The 17,437-nt window shown below is 40.5% G+C and overlaps 4 protein-coding genes across 13 annotated transcripts in view; 2 read left to right on the forward strand and 2 right to left on the reverse strand.

Annotated features, from left to right (window-relative positions):
* The first annotated feature begins 406 nt into the window (after positions 1-406).
* LOC108073751 (sodium-independent sulfate anion transporter) lies at positions 407-4,019 on the forward strand. The gene is made up of 4 exons (XM_017165519.2): positions 407-1,731; positions 2,534-2,836; positions 2,899-3,044; positions 3,209-4,019. Exons 1-4 carry the CDS (start codon positions 600-602, stop codon positions 3,539-3,541), a joined length of 1,914 nt encoding a protein of 637 aa, XP_017021008.1. The 5' UTR covers positions 407-599; the 3' UTR covers positions 3,542-4,019.
* A 3,470-nt stretch (positions 4,020-7,489) lies between these two features.
* On the forward strand, positions 7,490-9,022 carry Rpt6R (Regulatory particle triple-A ATPase 6-related). The gene is made up of 3 exons (XM_017165491.3): positions 7,490-7,645; positions 7,703-7,862; positions 7,923-9,022. Exons 2-3 carry the CDS (start codon positions 7,703-7,705, stop codon positions 8,972-8,974), a joined length of 1,212 nt encoding a protein of 403 aa, XP_017020980.1. The 5' UTR covers positions 7,490-7,645; the 3' UTR covers positions 8,975-9,022.
* LOC108073731 (sodium-independent sulfate anion transporter) lies at positions 9,021-11,894 on the reverse strand. The gene is made up of 3 exons (XM_017165490.3): positions 11,249-11,894; positions 9,736-10,825; positions 9,021-9,672 (listed from the first exon to the last, which is right to left on the reverse strand). The coding sequence occupies exons 1-3, from the start codon at positions 11,618-11,620 to the stop codon at positions 9,098-9,100; spliced, it is 2,037 nt and encodes a 678-aa protein (XP_017020979.1). The 5' UTR covers positions 11,621-11,894; the 3' UTR covers positions 9,021-9,097.
* A 796-nt stretch (positions 11,895-12,690) lies between these two features.
* Positions 12,691-17,437, reverse strand: part of tmod (tropomodulin) — a 56,170-nt gene continuing 51,423 nt past the window's right edge. For 3 of the 10 annotated variants that reach the window (XM_070287050.1, XM_070287053.1, XM_017165455.2), the window contains one exon: positions 14,473-14,881. In XM_070287050.1, the coding sequence (XP_070143151.1) occupies positions 14,850-14,881 (32 nt within the window). In that variant the 3' untranslated portion in view covers positions 14,473-14,849. Of the gene's footprint in view, positions 13,550-14,472; positions 14,882-15,258; positions 15,513-16,432; positions 16,966-17,437 lie in introns of those variants that run through there. The other 7 variants (XM_070287045.1, XM_070287052.1, XM_070287042.1 and 4 more) reach the window with 5 other exon arrangements.

Raw genomic sequence — 17,437 nt, forward strand, 5'->3', positions numbered from 1 at the left:
GAACTCGCCAGAGAAAAAAAGCACTGAAAGAAAATTTCCAAACTAAAATAAAAATTATGAAATATAAATTTAGACCTATAATATGAAATAATATAGGTAAAAACATATTTTTCAGATGTAAAGTACTTAAAAGAGGAGTTCTATATACATTTTTGCTTAGTTAGGTCTCCTAGCTACACGTTATTTTCTTCTGTGCACCGAGAGAACTGTCTACCCAAGATGTCTCAGACATTGAAAGTCCCGAGAGCAGAGAGAGAGAGTCGCAGAGATAACGTAACGAAAGCCGGCGGATAGTCTCGAATGCGCTGCCAGCGTTTCGCGAATCGCGATCTGCGACCCACGACGCTGCCTATTTATAATCGGTTCCCCAGCAGGCGGGCGGTGTTAGTGCTGCTCTTTCCGCAGCTCCAAATCATTCCCGTAGTGGATGGCCACGCGATCGGTTCGGTTTTGGTATCGGTTACCCCCAAGAGACAGTCAGTGTCAGTGTCGTTACAGTGAGAGTGCCATGAAGCCTTAGAGGCGATTGCAAAAAAAAGAAAAATATATATAAGAAGAAATAATACAACCCAGAAAATTCCCTCAAACCAAGCCTTAAAATGCATCAACGCGTGGACAATGGCCACACAAACAGTGCCTTCAATGGCGGCTCCGAGGTGTCCTTGGACATACCCACCAACACGCTGTATCACACCTCGCGGGACTGCATCGTCCAGGAGGAGCAGGGGCCCAAGGAGAGCTGTCTGGAGGGCACCCAGAGCTGCTGCTCGAATCTCTGGTCCAATATCTTCCGCAAGAAGACGCTTTACAAGCGATTCCCCATTTTGGTGTGGCTGCCGCAGTACAAAAAGGATTATATATTCGGGGATATAGTGGCGGGCATATCGGTGGCCTTGACTGTGATTCCCCAGGCCTTGGCCTACGCCGGCATAGCGGGCTTGGATCTTCAATATGGCCTGTACGCCTGTTTCCTGGGCTGCTTCATTTACATCTTTATTGGATCCAGCAAGGATGTGCCTATTGGACCCACGGCCATATCGGCTTTGTTGTCCTTTCAAATCGCCGGAGGCAGCTGGCAAATGGCCACTTTACTCACATTCCTAACAGGACTCATTGAGATCCTGATGGGTGTCTTCCGGCTAGGATTCCTCATAGATTTCGTCTCGGGTCCCGTGGGAGCAGGCTTCACTAGTGCCGTGTCCTTGATCATCTTCAGTTCCCAGATGAAGGACTTTCTGGGCATCAAGACGAGTGGAAATACCTTCCTGCAGGTGTGGATTAGCATCGTTAATGATATACACAACATCAGCTGGCCGGACTTTATCCTGGGCCTCATCTGCATCACTCTGCTCCTGAGCCTGCGAGCCCTGGCCAGCTGCAGTCTGGGTCCCAAGGAGGGAAAGACCACATCCCAGAAACTGCTAACTGGAATTTTCTGGACAGTTGGAACTGCAAGGAATGCCCTCCTGGTTTGTGGCACCGCTGGCCTGGGCTACTGGCTATCTATGAGCGGCAAGGAGAATCTGGTCAGGACTGTGGGCTTTGTGCCCAAGGGAATGCCCTCCTTTCAGCCACCACCCTTCCACATGGATGCTGTGGTCAATGAGACCACCGGAGAGATCCTGCAGAATGCCCAGAGCTTCTGGGATATGGTCAGCACCTTGGGTTCGGGCCTCATTGTGGTGCCGCTGATTGCTCTCCTGGAAACCATGGCCGTGGTTCAAGCTTTTGGTGAGTTTTACTTTTGTTTTTTAAGAGCAGGGAAAACTTGGTTTGTTTTATATAAAAAAATTAAGGGGGTTTTTAACAAAAATGTGACTGTGATTCATCGTTTTGCATAAAAATGCTGCTTAAAACAGAGCGAAAAAATAACATGTTGATATCGGATATTTGGAGAGCTCGTAGTTCAAGTTTTGTTATCTATTTTTTATGACGCCTGCTGCCCCTAGTTCTAGTCAAATAAATAGTCGTAAATCTTAGCTTTAATCTTAAATAAAGCAAAGATTTAGCATATCAGTTTTGAATAGACTAAATGTTCTTACTTCCTTAATGACATAAGTGACATTAAATAATCTTATTTCTGAGTTGAATCACCTTTTTAAATTGCTTACTGCTAAAATATAATAATCTATATTTTTTTTAGCAACTTTGGCTATATACTTCATTCGGACATTTTTTTCTTCCAAAGGCAATTTTGGCTGGGAAATTTTGTTAAAATTTGAAAACATATTTTTTGTTAAGAATTTCTTCCTTAAATGATTTTCTTTAATTTCCTTTTTTCAATTTAAATGTCTTGACCCAACAAGCTAAGAAAATTAATAAAACGTGACGGCAGCTACACTTTCACATGATGAGTCTTAATTAATATAATAATATGGGAATCGATTCTTTAAAGAGAATTTGGTGTTTCGTCATAGTTCCATTAGAGTCATGCCATTACTCACATTATTTTGTTTGTCATTAAAAATTTGTGAATGCAACAATAGTATATTTACTAATTAATATTCCTTCACGAATAATTCCCCTCCTCCAGCTGACGGCAAACCCACGGACGCCACTCAGGAGCTTATAGCCTCAGGAGTCTGCAATGTGGCCAACTCCTTTGTCCAGGGTCTGCGGAGCAATGGAGGCGTGGCCAGGGGCGCCATCCTCAATGCCAGTGGTGTGAGGACACAGCTCTCCAATCTGTACACCAGCGTGATCGTGATCATTGCCCTGCTCTACCTTACGCCCTGCTTCTACTACATTCCCAAGGCGGCACTGGCCTCTATTATCATAGCGGCGGTGATCTTTATGGTCCAGTATCGAGTGATCAAGCCCATGTGGCACAGCAAAAGTGAGTTTGAGAAGGGTTTATCCTTGTAAAAGAGTTGGTAAAAATGTTACTTTCTTCACCAGAAACCGATCTCATTCCCGGCCTGGGCGCCTTCTTTGCCTGTTTGGTTTTGCCCCTGCAACTGGGCATCCTGGTGGGCATTGGCATCAATGTGGTCTTTATTCTCTATCAGGCTGCGAGGCCCAAGCTGCGCATTGAAACGCTGGCGGTAAGTAATCTTAGAAAATATAAAATCTACTCTATATTCTTGACTATATCATATGTCTAAAAGTATGCTATGCAGCAGCACAAACTAGGATATCGTATACTTTTAAAAATATTATTTCATAAGGGTAATATTTAATTATATTTTTAAATTTAACTTATTTACAGACCACCACAGGCCTGAAGTACCTGATGCTCACTCCCGATCGCTGCCTTATCTTCCCCTCAATGGAGTTTGTGCGCAAGGTGATCAACAAGCAGGGTCAAAAGTCCACTCTGCCCGTCGTCATCGACTGCACTCACATATATGGAGCGGACTTCACCGCCGCCAAGGTAATCTCCACCATGGTCATGGACTTTGAGCAGCGTCAGCAGCCGCTATTCTTCTACAACCTGCAGCCGCGTGTGGCGCAGGTCTTTGAGGGATTGAACAAGGATCTGGTAGTGATCTATGACATCCACACGCTGCACGCCAAGCTGGCGGAGAAGTCGACGATCTGATGAGTTCCGAGAAAGAGAGAGATCAACGCTGCAACCTCGTCGTCATGCGATAGATAGTCTTAGTCTTTTAGTCTCGCCCTAAGTCTCCGTGTCTAGTTTGTGTCGCTCTGTTTAGTAGGTGTCTTAGTTCGATCTTTGCCAGCCGAGGCCAGCGACTAAATTTCTGGTGAGCCTGCGCCCACGCTCATTGCCTTAGTTGAAGGTACCATTCCATGGGCTGGCGTTCATCTTAATTAGCATTTAAGTTGCGGCAATCTCCCACCAATCTATCCACCTTGTCCGCAGGTACAACACATATCTGCACATATTTATTTTGGCCTCTGTCGAAACGTTGTGAATTTCGCTGAGCGAAATATCAAAGACAGAGCCCCCTCCCACCCGTGAGTTTGCCGCTGTGCATAATAGTATTATTTACGATTAGCGAACGAAGAGTATTGACATAAGTACTTAAATAAATCATGTAAATATTAAGGAGTAACTGGGTCTAAATAACTTTTTATTGGCTTTGGAAAGGGTGAGTAATTGGTTTACTTAAGTGTATTCTTCATGAATTATTAGGAGGTATTTCATTAACAATATTTATAAAATTGTAACCTGCAAGTTTTTAGAAACTAAGGCTTCCCGAAGCTAGCCTCCTTTCTTGTTTAAAACTGAAAACATTTTTAATCTTAAGAAAATATTGATGAAATTAAAAATTTAATAAAAAAATACATCATTTCCAGGTTACTATGCCTCCCCTTGTCTTGGTGATTAGGGATTACTTGCCTGATGAGTTTATGGCATGGCTATTTTTGAGTCCCTGATTGCCTACTTCTTCTAAATAAAATATCTAATCAATTTTGCTATGATTTCGGGCCAACTTTCAACTTAAAATGTGTTTTAATCTGGCGCTTGGTGTGGGCAGTAAATCTTCAAGCTCCAAAACGAATCAAAACTGGACCAATCACTCTGGAGATAAGATTGTTTAAGGCAAATCTGAAAGGTTAAGCTTAATAAATAATTTTTATGGTGAAATTGGATTCGGAAATAAATAATAATGATGTATTACCATTTTGGGTACTCGTTAACTATTTCCCCGAAGTTCTCAAAAACCTTTTGCTTACATTATTAATCATCTTCTAGTTTAAAAATTTACAAAATTATTGCCAATATTGTATTTTTTTAGCTGACCTTAGTAATTTCATTATATAGATTGTTTTTGTATCTATTCATTAGGGAAAATACCTATATATATTTAACAACTAAAGGGAATTCAAACTTTTAAATCAAATGTGTTGTACATTTTCTTTTTAACATGTTTTTATACCCTTGCAGGGTATTATAATTTCAGTCAGAAGTTTGCGACGCGTCGCAGTGAAGGAGACGTTTCCGACCCTATAAAGTATATATATTCTTGATCAGCATCAACAGCCGAGTCGATCTAGCCATGTCCGTCTGTCCGTCTGTCTGTCTGTCCGTCTGTCCGTCTGTCTGTTTCTACGCAAACTAGTCCCTCAGTTTTAAAGCTATCTGAATGAAACTTTGCATATAGTCTTCTATATACTCTCACTGCTATATATGTCGGAACGGGCCGGATCGGACGACTATCATATAGCTGCCATACAAATGTTCGATAAATTTTTAGAAAAAAAATTATAACTTGGCGGTTTTTCAATATTTTTGTATCATTTTTGAGATATAGCCATTTTATATTATTCCAGCTCATTACGCATAGAAGGAGTCATTTCCGACCCTATAAACCATATATATTCTTGATCAGCATTAACAGGCGCATCGTTCTGGCCATATCCGGCAAAAAAAAATTTTTTATCAATTTTTTCAAAATTTTATAAGGGGTTACATCATTAAAATTCTCAAAATTTGATAAAATTTTGAATTTTTAACTAAGTTTGCAGATTTGTTAACCTTATAAAAACTAACATAACACCGCTTTCCGAAAGCAAATTAAGGCATTTTTGACAGAGTTATGCCTTTTTTAGTTTTTAATTTTCTGTTTTTCTCATTTCAATTACCGACTTTCCATCGTCATTGCCATCGCCATCGCTCATCAGTACCACCCACCCCGACCAAAAACCAAGGGAAAGGACCAACGACACAGCGATCCGCGAAGCACAAGTTCATCCTAGTCATCATTGTAATTGTTGATTGATGATCATCGGATCGGCAGTGGTGAAGCTGGAGGAGCAAGCAGGTGGGATGGCGGAGCTCAAGCGAATGGCAGTGGTCGGATCTTGGCTTCGGGCTAGCTGAAGCCCAGCAGGCGAAAAGTATTGGAATATTTATAACTACATTTTAAATGTGTAAATGTAATTGATGGTACACACAAATTTGAAGCAATAAAAAAATGGAAATCAATGAGAGATTGTGTGGTTTAAGCGGCATTTATTTGGGGGCCTTGGGATTGTTTGGGGAAAAATCTGTTAAAAGCCAAATGTAATTTTTTTTTAATTTTTAACATCATTTTCTGAATTTTTTTTCTAAATTTCTAAAAGTTTTCCTGAATTTTTAAAATTTTTTTTCTAACATTTTAACTTTTTTTTAGATTAAAAAATTTTTTTTTTAATTTTTAAAATTTTTTAAAATATTTTAACTACCAAATTTGAATTTGAATTTAACTGCCAAATTTGAATTTGAATTTAACGACGATCAGTTTCAGTGTGCCCAGGTGCAGTTGTAAAATAACACCTAAATTTGGATTCAAAAGGTTTGAGTCTCAGCTTACGTGCGCCAGCTCTTAAATGGTTCGAAACTTGGATTTTTTATAACAGTTTATACCAGTTTTCAGTTGCTTGCTGCTGATTTCTGTTCGCCTGTTACCCCAATTTGGGAAACGGGAAATTTGCATGGAAATGTTCGGAAATTTGGATGGGCTGCTGTAGGGATGTTGTTGTAAAAAGGTTGTTGTTGCCATCAAGCTGTTATTGTCTGCAACAAATAGGTATAAATGCATAAAATGAAATATAACAGTTTATACCAATTATTATTTTTGCCCAAAAGTTTTTATAACAGTTTATACCAGTTTTCAGTTGCTTGCTGCTGGTTTCTGTTCGCCTGTTACCCCTGTTTGGAAAGCGGCCAAATTGAATGAAAAATTTTGGTCACTTCCATCAGTGATGCTCATCTGGCTATATTTCAATATTAGGGGGCAATGAAATCGGACATAATGGCAGTGATGCTCATGTGCATTAGTGATGCCCATCTAGCTATTTTGCATTATTGGAACAAAATGGCATCTCACTACCTGCCAGTGATGCGCATCTAGCTATTTTGCATTAATGGGACAAAATGGCATCTCACTAACTGCCAGTGATGCTCATCTAGCTATTGCTATATTGGGAGGCTATAAAATCTCGGTTAATACCATCTAGCTATATTGCATTATTGGGACAAAATGGCATCTTATTAACTGCCAGTGATGCTCATCTAGCTATTTTGCATTATTGGGACAAAATGGCATCTCACTAACTGCCAGTGATGCTCATCTAGCTATTGCTATATTGGGAGGCTATAAAATCTCGGTTAATACTAGTGATGCTCATCTAGCTATATTGCATTATTGGGACAAAATGGCATCTCATTAACTGCCAGTGATGCTCATCTAGCTATTTTGCAATATTTTATGTTTCTTTCATTTGACACCGCTAGAATGCTCTTTTATTGAGCTTATTTAAATTATCCCACCCAAAAAAAAAAACGAATCCTCCTCATAACTCCTCCTCGTCCTAATCCTCCTTGCCAACGCTCTCTGTCTCGCCGTTTAGTGATCAAATTGCAATCTGCAAGGGTATACACACTTTGGCTGGCCAAAGTTAGCTTTCTTTCCTGTTTTTTAATTTATTTTGTTGTCAATAACGAACAAGAATACCGTAGATATCGCTACTGTATCTGCTCTACTATCGTACCTTTTTATTTTGAAACCAAGTTGGCAGTCATCTTTCCCAGCTTTCCGCCCCTATCGACACTGAATAAAAACTGTCGTGTCATCACAAAAGCTCAGTAGGCCAGCCCGCTTCAGTTCGTTTGAAAATAAAACAAAATTAGAGCCACAGAGCTTGAATTGAAAAATATTAAAAATTATTAACACCAACGAGTTCATAAGGAAAGGTAAGTAAAAATACAAGAGAATATTTCCTGAATTTATTTACCAGAATGAAACCTCAGATGAATATTGATGTGGGACTAACTGGCGGTGATGGAGATGCCGGTGCTGGATTCAATTCCTACTTTACACAGAAAATTTCTGAACTGCAGTATATAGTGTCGGAGCGCCAGAAGAATCTGCTCCGCCTGCAGGCTCAAAGAAATGAACTCAACTCCAAGGGTAAGAATAATCCCCAGCCTAGTACCCTCTCCTCAAGCTAACCCCCCACTTCATCCCTAGTTCGCTCCCTTCGTGAGGAACTGATGCTACTCCAAGAGCAGGGCAGCTACATTGGCGAGGTTGTGAAGCCCATGGACAAGAACAAAGTCCTGGTAAAGGTGCATCCCGAGGGAAAGTATGTGGTAGATGTGGACAAGAACATCAACATGAAGGACGTGACCCCCAGCAGTCGGGTGGCTCTCAGGAATGAGAGCTACACTATCCACAAAATCCTGCCCAACAAGGTGGATCCTCTAGTTTCCCTGATGCTGGTGGAAAAGGTTCCCGATTCCACCTACGAAATGGTGGGAGGCCTGGACAAACAGATCCAGGAGATCAAGGAGGTAATCGAGCTGCCGGTGAAGCACCCGGAACTGTTCGATGCCTTGGGCATAGCCCAGCCAAAGGGAGTGCTCCTTTACGGACCTCCTGGCACTGGGAAAACCCTCCTGGCCCGTGCCGTGGCTCATCATACTGAGTGCACTTTCATTCGGGTCTCGGGATCTGAGTTGGTGCAGAAATTCATTGGCGAGGGATCGCGTTTGGTAAGGGAGCTATTCGTGATGGCCAGGGAACATGCTCCCTCAATAATATTTATGGATGAGATCGATTCCATTGGTTCATCCCGCATGGAAACAGGAACCGGTGACTCTGAAGTGCAGCGCACCATGCTGGAGCTCCTTAACCAGCTTGATGGCTTTGAGGCCACCAAGAACATCAAGGTTATTATGGCCACCAATCGCATCGATGTCTTGGACAAGGCTCTGCTGCGTCCGGGTCGCATAGATCGCAAGATTGAGTTTCCACCACCAAACGATGAGGCGAGATTGGACATTCTACACATTCACTCGCGAAAAATGAACCTCACCCGGGGCATAGATATGCGCAAGATAGCCGAACTGATGCCGGGAGCATCTGGAGCTGAGGTCAAAGGGGTCTGCACTGAGGCAGGGATGTATGCTCTGAGGGAACGACGCGTTCATGTCACCCAAGAGGACTTTGAGATGGCCGTTTCCAAGGTGATGATGAAGGACTCTGAGAAGAATATGTCCATGAAGAAATTTTGGAAGTAATCACATAATTATAATCACAAAAAATAATAAACAAAGACTGACAGCATAGTTTTCAATCATTTTTCTTTAAAGTAAAATACAAGTAGATAACTTAGCTAACTTTAATCGCAGGCAAAATACAGACTAACTTCTGGCCAATGACAATGTGCTGGCCATGCTAACGCACTCACTAGTTCCATTACCCGACTCCACATGATCCAGGGAGTCCACAGACCTCGAAAGATCGGGCTCATCGGGCCGAAGTTCCTGATTCAGGGCATGAGTGTTATAGCACAGCACTAGCTTGGTGTTCAAACCCTCAAAGACACTGACCACACTCGGCTTGAGATTGAAGAATATGATCTTCTGGTGCCTGCGGCGGAAGTCTTCCACCATGGAGGCGATCACCTTGGCTGCTGTGAAGTCTGCTGCATAGATATATGTGCAATCGATGACCACCGGCTGGGTGGTTTTACTGCCCGACTTGAGCACCATATTCCTCACAAACTCCACGGAGGGAAAGATCAGACAGCGGTCGGGGGTGATCTTCACAAAGCGTATTCCCTGCTGGGTCTCCAACTGCTCCAGGGTGACCTTAGGACGCGCTGCATAGTATAGGATGAAGAGTAGGTTGACGCCAATGGCCACCATAATGCCAATTTCCAGGGGCAGCACCAAGCAGGTGATAAAGGCCAAGATGCCAGGGACTAAATCAGAGCCTGTAAAATATTTCTGCTTATTTGGAAAATTTATTTTTAATAAATAAGATGTTCTCTACTCACGTTTGCTGCGCCACATGGGTGTGACGACTTGGTATTGAACCTGGAAGATCACCGCCGATATGATAATAGCCGCCAGAACCGCCTTGGGAATGAACGCAAAGTATTCGGTGAGGAAGTTCAAAGCAAGGACCACAATGACACCGATGTATAGGTTGGACATATTGGTGCGACACCCGCTGGCATTATTCACAGCCGAACGGGCCAGGCCACCATTGCATCGGTATCCCGAGAAGAGTGAGGTGGCTATGTTGCCCACTCCGCAGGCAATCATTTCCTGGGTGATGTCGATCTGCTTTCCCTTAGCGAAGGCCTTGCAAACGGACATGGTTTCCAGGAGGGCCATCAGAGGAACAATCAGGAGTCCATAGCCCATGCTCTGCACCATTTCCAGGAAGTTCTGTCCAGGAACAGGTGGAATTCCCGCCGTCTCATTACCCGGCTGTGCCTCAATGGAAAAGGGTGGCAGAGAGGGAGTAGGCATCCCCTTGGGAATATTTCCTGTGAGTCGAAAAGGATTCGTTCCCTGGGCATCCAAGTGCATGGTGATCAGCGTGAACACAATCACAACGGAGGCATTCCTCGACGTGGACAAGAACTTGATAATCTGGTTGAAAACTCGCTGGAAACCATTTCTTTGAGACTCATCCTTGGGACCGATGGCGAGTTTTCCCATACTTCTCATGGCCAACAGCAGGAAAACGCATCCGAAACCCAGAACGGTGTCTGCCACTCGTACATTCTCGATATCCCGGAACATGCTGATCCAGGTGGCCAGAAAGGATCCGCCATCGCTCTTAACGCCCAGCATTGAACGCATTTGGGAGGTGGAAACGATCAGGGCCACGGCACTGGTGAATCCTGCACTCACTGGTCCCGATACGAACTCCACCAAACAGCCTAGTTTGAAGATGGCCATAAAGATCTCAATTATGCCGGTAAGAAAGGTCAGGAGCACGGATCGCTGCCAGGAGCCTTGGGCGAACTGGAAGGTCATCAGGGAGGCCACTGCTGTACTGCCAATGGTGCTGTCCTTGCAGGTGCCCAAAAGGACATAGACGAAGCAGCCCATAAAGGAGCCATAGAGACCGTACTGGAGAGGGGAAAAGTATGGAAATTTAAGGTCGCTTAGTAAATGTGTTTAATATTTTTATAGTTTTCAAATGTTCTAGATTTATTCTCTATTTATCCTTGCACTTTACTTTGAATATTTTTAGGACTTCGCTTAAAGTTCTTTATATTCTTTATATTTTTAACGTAATTCTCAAACTGTATCTTCCGAATAGCTGCTTCACCTGTCGCGCACTTAAGATCACTGATCAAGTTGTCACTTTTTACTTATCTCGGTGCTTTTCCACTTCCACCCACTTGCTAATTTTATGGGAAAACATTTGAGTTTCTTGATGAGCAATCAAAAATAAGGCGATGAATTACCGACTCAACTTCTACCAAAATTCACAAAAAAACCTCAATGATCTTTGAGAAAGATATATGGAAAATAAAGCCCTAAACTCACCTCTGGTGGCAGACCGACCACGCCCGAGTAGGCCAATCCCTGGGGTATAACGGTTAGACCCACTGTGAATCCGGCAATCAGATCGCCTATACAATCCCGGGAATTATAGTGCGGCAGCCAGGTGAGAAAGGGCAGTCGCCGCTTAAGGGTCTTCATCCGGAAAATACTCCGGGCATAGCGAGAGCAACAGGATGAGCCATCCGACGACTCCTTGGAGGCCTCCAGCTGCTCGAGACTCTTGCTCTTGGAGGTGCGATGGTCGGTGATTAGGATAAAGTCCGTGGAGGAGTTGCTGTCCTGAAACTGCGCCTCCAGGCTCTGACTGACCTCCGCCTGCTTGCGGAAGGTCACCTCGTTCTCCAGCGTGGACATTCTGGGCTTAGATCTCTGGTCGAACTGATGGGGCGGACACGTCGCAGCAACCTGATGCTCCAGAGTCTGCGTCACGCGCTCTTATCTCCGGATGCTGTTTGCCCAGACCTCGACGCGTGTCGTGTGTGGGAGCGGGATACAGGTTGTGTCTTTCAGTTATATCCACAGCGCCTCCATAAACACGGCGGCGGCAACTGCTGGCGACAATGACCAGGTAGCACCGAACCCTCCTGCCAGCCTTCTTAGCTCTTGGCCCCCTCGTTTGCCACCTGTCAACTGGCACAAGTGTCCCCGATTGATAATCGGAATTTTTCCATTAATCAGGCGCGATCTGTGGAGAATCGGTAATCGAGTGTGCACTACTTATTCACCATGAGCAAATATTGATGTTCACAGTTATCCATCCAGCAGTGATTAGAGCAGCCACAGCTTATTTCTGGGGGGTTAAGAGCTCCGAATAATAATCGAAAGTGATGAGAGTGGAGATGTTTTTTACGGTTTCGTTGATAATATCTGATATCTAAGGTGGCTACTGTATGTAATCTTTTCCTATCTTTTCTAGTTAAGTCAGATTAGCAGGCGGAAGGAAAGTCTTACTATTTTTAGATAATATAAATCTCTGGTTGAGGAAAGCAGTAATCGCAAGGTTTTCAATGTTAGAACTTGGGATCAAAGTCGAAAATGATAAAAATTAAATTAGATTTAGTTAGAGTTTAAGATTTTTCCTAAAGGATACTGATTTAGGGCATTGAAGATGATGAGAAACAGCTACGTATTTAAGAATTCTTCTTGTGAGATATCCAGAAATAGGTGCTTAATAATAAAAAATATTAAGAAGTAACGGAGATTCACTACTTCTCGGGAAAGGACGTCAGTCCATAAGTGGCTGGCTGTCTCTTTGACGTCAAACTTAAGAGTCATTCCATTCGTAATTTTACCTATCTGTTATAATTATTAAATTATTAATTAATAATTTAAATGATTCAGACTTCCCTTTCTTAAGTAACCCCACGTACTCCATAGTTTAAAAAATGTCCTTCCTCCAATAAATCAACGCATAAACTGTTAAATATTTTTTGTAGTTTTTGTATTTTTTTTTTTTGTTTTATTTAATTTTAAATGTTTTTACATGATTTTTAAAAATTGTATTTTAAAAGCATTGCATTATGTCATATATGTATATATATAAAGTAAGATATATATCATTTTACATTATACAATCGTTTGTTTCTCAGTTTTTTATGTTGTGTGTATGTTTAACCATAAGTTAAATTTATGTTTAAGCATTTCTTCATAATTCAATAGTAGCAGTAAATTGTTTCAGAGACCATGGCTATATATGTATCATATATATATAGTGTGTGTATATAAGTATTATGTGTATGTGGTGTGTGTATCATGTATCCTGTGCATTAAAACACGACTAAAACTAAAAGTTGTGTGTGAAACATTACCCCATCCAGGGGATAAAAACAAAGGACAGAATTCAGAATCGATTTAAAATAAAATAAAAGATAAATATAAAAATTATGAGCGCAGAGGGCGTGAAGCTGCAGCGTAAATGTGAAGAATTTGCTTAAGGAAAGAATTACTTTAGCTGCCGAAACACATACATATATCGTAGAAGAAAGTCGCGCGTGTGTGTGTGGGTGTGTGCGTGTGTGTATGACAATGAACATTCGCCTAAACTCGTAACAAACAAATGATTATATGCTTATATGGTGTGAACCGAACACAAAACTCAAATCGAAAATCATCAGCAATCTGAAGAACGCAACAAACACTGAACGAAAACAGTATGAACAATTATTGTTTCTTGTAGTTTTTTGGGGATAGATTATTTTGGGGACTCCAACAATGAATCCTACTATTGCCAGACGCCAATGGTGTAATTCCTGCTCAGATGTCCCATGCGACGCTGACGTCCAACTGTAAAATATACACAAGAAACAGGATTAGTAGGATATTCCAAATACAAATTAAACTTTTGCCAAGGGAAAACACCAAACAGTGAAGCAAACTATATCCCAAGACGTGGCATGACGCACAACAAGTTGAACACACTTGGCAGTGTCCGCACAGAGACGTCGCTGCCGCTGCTGTTTATTGACTTAAGACTAACCTAAGAGCTGGTAGCTAACAGCTAGACCGAGTCGCTAACCAGATTTCCCATTGCTTAAATATTTATCCCCCCAGTTAGGATCTATTTTCGGCCAATCTTGGCAAGAGCAGCGCTAAAATTGACACTCATCTGCTGACGGGGTCACCAAGGAATCTTAGGTGCTAACTTAAAATGCTTGAATGCATATCTGGCGATATTCAATAATGGCTTAAAGGTGATTGATTAAATTATGATAACAATAATGCAAGACAATTGAGGTTGGTGTTATATAATTGCACAAAATCGTATAATGTAATTTTAAAAAATTAAGTAAGCTGAGATTTTACACATTAGCAAATATCCAAATTATTTTTAAGAATTTTTTAAATTGATTTAAATGAACATAAACTTCCGCAAATCAAAGTTTGTATACCGATCTCTCATAAATAAGTTTAAAATCCCTTAATTATACCCCAAAGAAATATATAATAAAGTTTGTTTTTTTACAACTAAACTTTAAATTAAATAGTCTTAAATAAAACCTGATAAAAGTGTTTAAAATCTACCAAATGAAATATATTCTTACATAACTCCCCGCTCACTTTACCTTAAATTGTGAAATTCATAACATTGACGCATCAGCATCATACATCACCCCTTATGAATTAACTTAATTTATTTGCTTATTATTTAGCAAGAATTAAACATATACTTTACGTACTTCATGTCTCACACATGTCATTCTTCGGTGTTAGTTCACAGCTGGTTGTTTTTTTGGTGGATTGTTGGATTGGTTTGGGTAAGAAACATAGGTTGTTTTCAGTTTTTGGGGATATTAGACATATATCTGTTGTTGTTGCTGCTGCTATATAGATGTTCTTGGTGCTGTTCGTGGTGGTGTTGTGGTTTCTGGCTGTTGGTTTTTCTTTTGCTGGGTTTACTTGTTAATTCATTTAATTAATCGAGAGTTTTTGTACAAACAAACAAGCAAATTAACGCACACGCACACACATTTATTGATGGCTTTCTTTCTGCTTGATTGTTGTTGTTCTTGGGGTGGTGGCATGTTGTTGTTGTTGGTTGGTTGCTGCTATATTTCGCTTTTTTTTTATTATTTGTTTGTCTTTTTTATTTACGCTGGTTCAGGCGTTTCACACGTACTGGAGACGACACACAGAGAGCAAGGATCAAGGTGGGTTTTTGTTCGGAAGAAAAGAGAAACAATAAAACATTTGGCATTAGTCAAGTGGTGGCAACAAAGAGTGTGATATATTGAAAAAGGGATTCAACAACTTTAGTTTTTTGGGGTTAGTTAAAAGTCAAGTCAAGTCAATAATCAATCAACAGTAGCACAGGGTACAACATTCAATTCAAGATCCTCCCAGTTTCTGGGTTTTACTTGGGTTTAACTTTCAGTTAGCTGGAAGCTTTTTTGGGAAGAGGTATTAATCGGGGTTAGTTGGTGCAATTTTCTTTATTTTTTTCACAGCGGCAGATCCAAACAACAAGTACTTAGAGACAGAAGAGGGGTACCAACTGGTTGTTCATCTGCGCTACACATTTTTCTGGTTCGAAATGGGTATCTTTTGTTTTCATTTATAGATTTTTTGTGTAGATCTCATGGCTCTTCTTGTAGGTGGTGGTGCTGCTGCTGTTATTAGTTGGTGGTTGGTCTTATTGAATCATAAAATCTATGCTTGTTATGACGGTTTTCTGCTACTTTCGTTCTACTTTCAACACTCGGTTCTGGGGGGGTAGGACTCTCTTAGATCATACATCGCAGTTTAATTCCTATACACGAAGAGAACTTTATTAGAGCCGCTGGATATGCTCACTCCGGCACAGGTGTGTGTGTGTCTGAGGTGTGTGTTGTGGATCGTGTTCTGATCTGAATTACACAAAACATGCAAATGGTTTGTTGTTTTCGATGGAAACATGCCAAAAGGGTGTAAATAAAAGCAAAAACGTGCAATATGAATGGTTAAACTTAAACAATAAAAACAAAATAAATAAAATTACTTAATGAGGCACAACATAAACGGCAATTTTGGATGCTGGGTGCTTTGAGTGTTTATGGGGCTGATCAGTGGGGTAAGTAAATAACATAAGAAGGAAATTTAGCTTCGAAAAAACCGAAACTATTAAGAATACCCTTGCAAATAAAAAACAATTTATAAATTCAAATTGTTAAAATTATTCTTAAATACTTAAAGATATTAGGCTGAATTTTCCTATTAATTTATTAGCTCACAGAAGTTGTTGTGAATTTTAAGTCATCTAAAAAACGATTCATTTTAGTTTTAAAGTATATTTTAAGATATCTTTTTAAAAATGTAGTATGTAGTAAAACTTGTAACTGTACAATTATTCTTTTAAAAATTGTCATAGTATTTCTTAAAGATTTTGCAAGGGCATGGAAAAGATCTTTGTTTAGTTTACAGTCAGTGTGATCGATATTTTCGATATATGCATATCGATTTATGCAAACAATCAGCCAAATGCACTTTGAAGGCTCTAAACTCTAATCGCATCGGCGGAAGCTCATTATAATCTCTATATATATCGAAGCCATATATATAGCAGAGTGCTAAGTAGTTACTAGTTGGGAAACTTGGTTATTTTTTATTTTTTTGCTGGCAAAATTCTTGCAAGTTAGCAAAAGTTGAAGAAGAAGAACTGAAGGGGAGAATATCCGTAGAATTTATAGATACCTGTGTTAAGCGTTAGATATAATTATACACGTGACACGCCTAAAAACGATTTCTGCTGGATTATATAGAACACCACTCACTCTACACTTTATTCGTGTATTCGTGAGGGTGTTCGATCTGCGCTTTATCGATATGTTTTATTTGTTGTATCGATATGTTTTGGTATATGTATATTTAGTTAGATATTTTCACTTCGTTTCTGTTTGGGTTTCAGTTTGCTTCTTGCTTAGTTAAGTCTCTCTAGAGTATATAGATAGTTATGTGGCTAGCTCGGTGGCTGCGTTATTATCTTTAGCTTAAACTTGTGCTCCTGCTTCCTTCTTCCTTTCATATAGACATATTATATTATACACGTTCTTTCGTTGTTATGTGCTTATGTTTTTCTTCGGTTTCTTGGGTTTTAGATTACAAAACGCTTTTAAAAATGGTTTAGTTGCTTGCTTTTCTGGTCTGCGCTTATTGAATTCTTGTCGACTTTCTATGCAGATTATTGAAAAATCTGAACTGCAGTCGCAACTCAAGATCTTTTCTTACTGAAAACGAGACGAGAAACAGAGAAAGAAGGGGAAGAGAAAGAGAACAAAAGGTGATATAGACAGGACACAAAAGGAAATATAAATTATAATGACTGTTGGAAAAACTGATTTGCTGAATCGTTTGGCTGATGTCTTTTCTTTTTGGAGAGGGCTTTTCGTGTTGAGATAGAAAGATACAAAGATACAAAACACAGAGAGTGCTGCCATGAGTGTGTGTATGGCGTGTGGTGTGCGTGTGTGTGGGTTAATAGCACGCATCTGATCTGAATGATATAGGATCTTGAGGATATATTATATACAAGGTTCGATTTCAAATGGCAAAAAGCAGCTGACAACGACGACATGGAAAACAGATAATAACAAGGAGGTTTTTTTTTTGTGCTGGGAATCTGTTTCCGGTTTTTGCACAAATGAGAAAAGATATGGCCAAGATCTATCACCATTTAGGTTACTTTTCATAGCAAAATCA

The sequence above is a fragment of the Drosophila kikkawai genome, chromosome 3R (assembly GCF_030179895.1).
Source record: "Drosophila kikkawai strain 14028-0561.14 chromosome 3R, DkikHiC1v2, whole genome shotgun sequence".
Lineage (NCBI taxonomy): Eukaryota > Metazoa > Arthropoda > Insecta > Diptera > Drosophilidae > Drosophila > Drosophila kikkawai.

Coding starts and splice junctions, on each gene's coding strand:
- LOC108073751 (XM_017165519.2), top strand. CDS start 600: ATGCATCAACGCGTGGACAATGGCCACACAAACAGTGCCTTCAATGGC. Junction 2,837..2,898: donor GCCCATGTGGCACAGCAAAA/GTGAGTTTGAGA, acceptor TTTCTTCACCAG/AAACCGATCTCATTCCCGGC. Junction 3,045..3,208: donor TGCGCATTGAAACGCTGGCG/GTAAGTAATCTT, acceptor ACTTATTTACAG/ACCACCACAGGCCTGAAGTA.
- Rpt6R (XM_017165491.3), top strand. CDS start 7,703: ATGAATATTGATGTGGGACTAACTGGCGGTGATGGAGATGCCGGTGCT. Junction 7,863..7,922: donor AAATGAACTCAACTCCAAGG/GTAAGAATAATC, acceptor CTTCATCCCTAG/TTCGCTCCCTTCGTGAGGAA.
- LOC108073731 (XM_017165490.3), bottom strand. CDS start 11,620: ATGTCCACGCTGGAGAACGAGGTGACCTTCCGCAAGCAGGCGGAGGTC. Junction 10,826..11,248: donor TGGTCGGTCTGCCACCAGAG/GTGAGTTTAGGG, acceptor TCCCCTCTCCAG/TACGGTCTCTATGGCTCCTT. Junction 9,673..9,735: donor ACCCATGTGGCGCAGCAAAC/GTGAGTAGAGAA, acceptor AATATTTTACAG/GCTCTGATTTAGTCCCTGGC.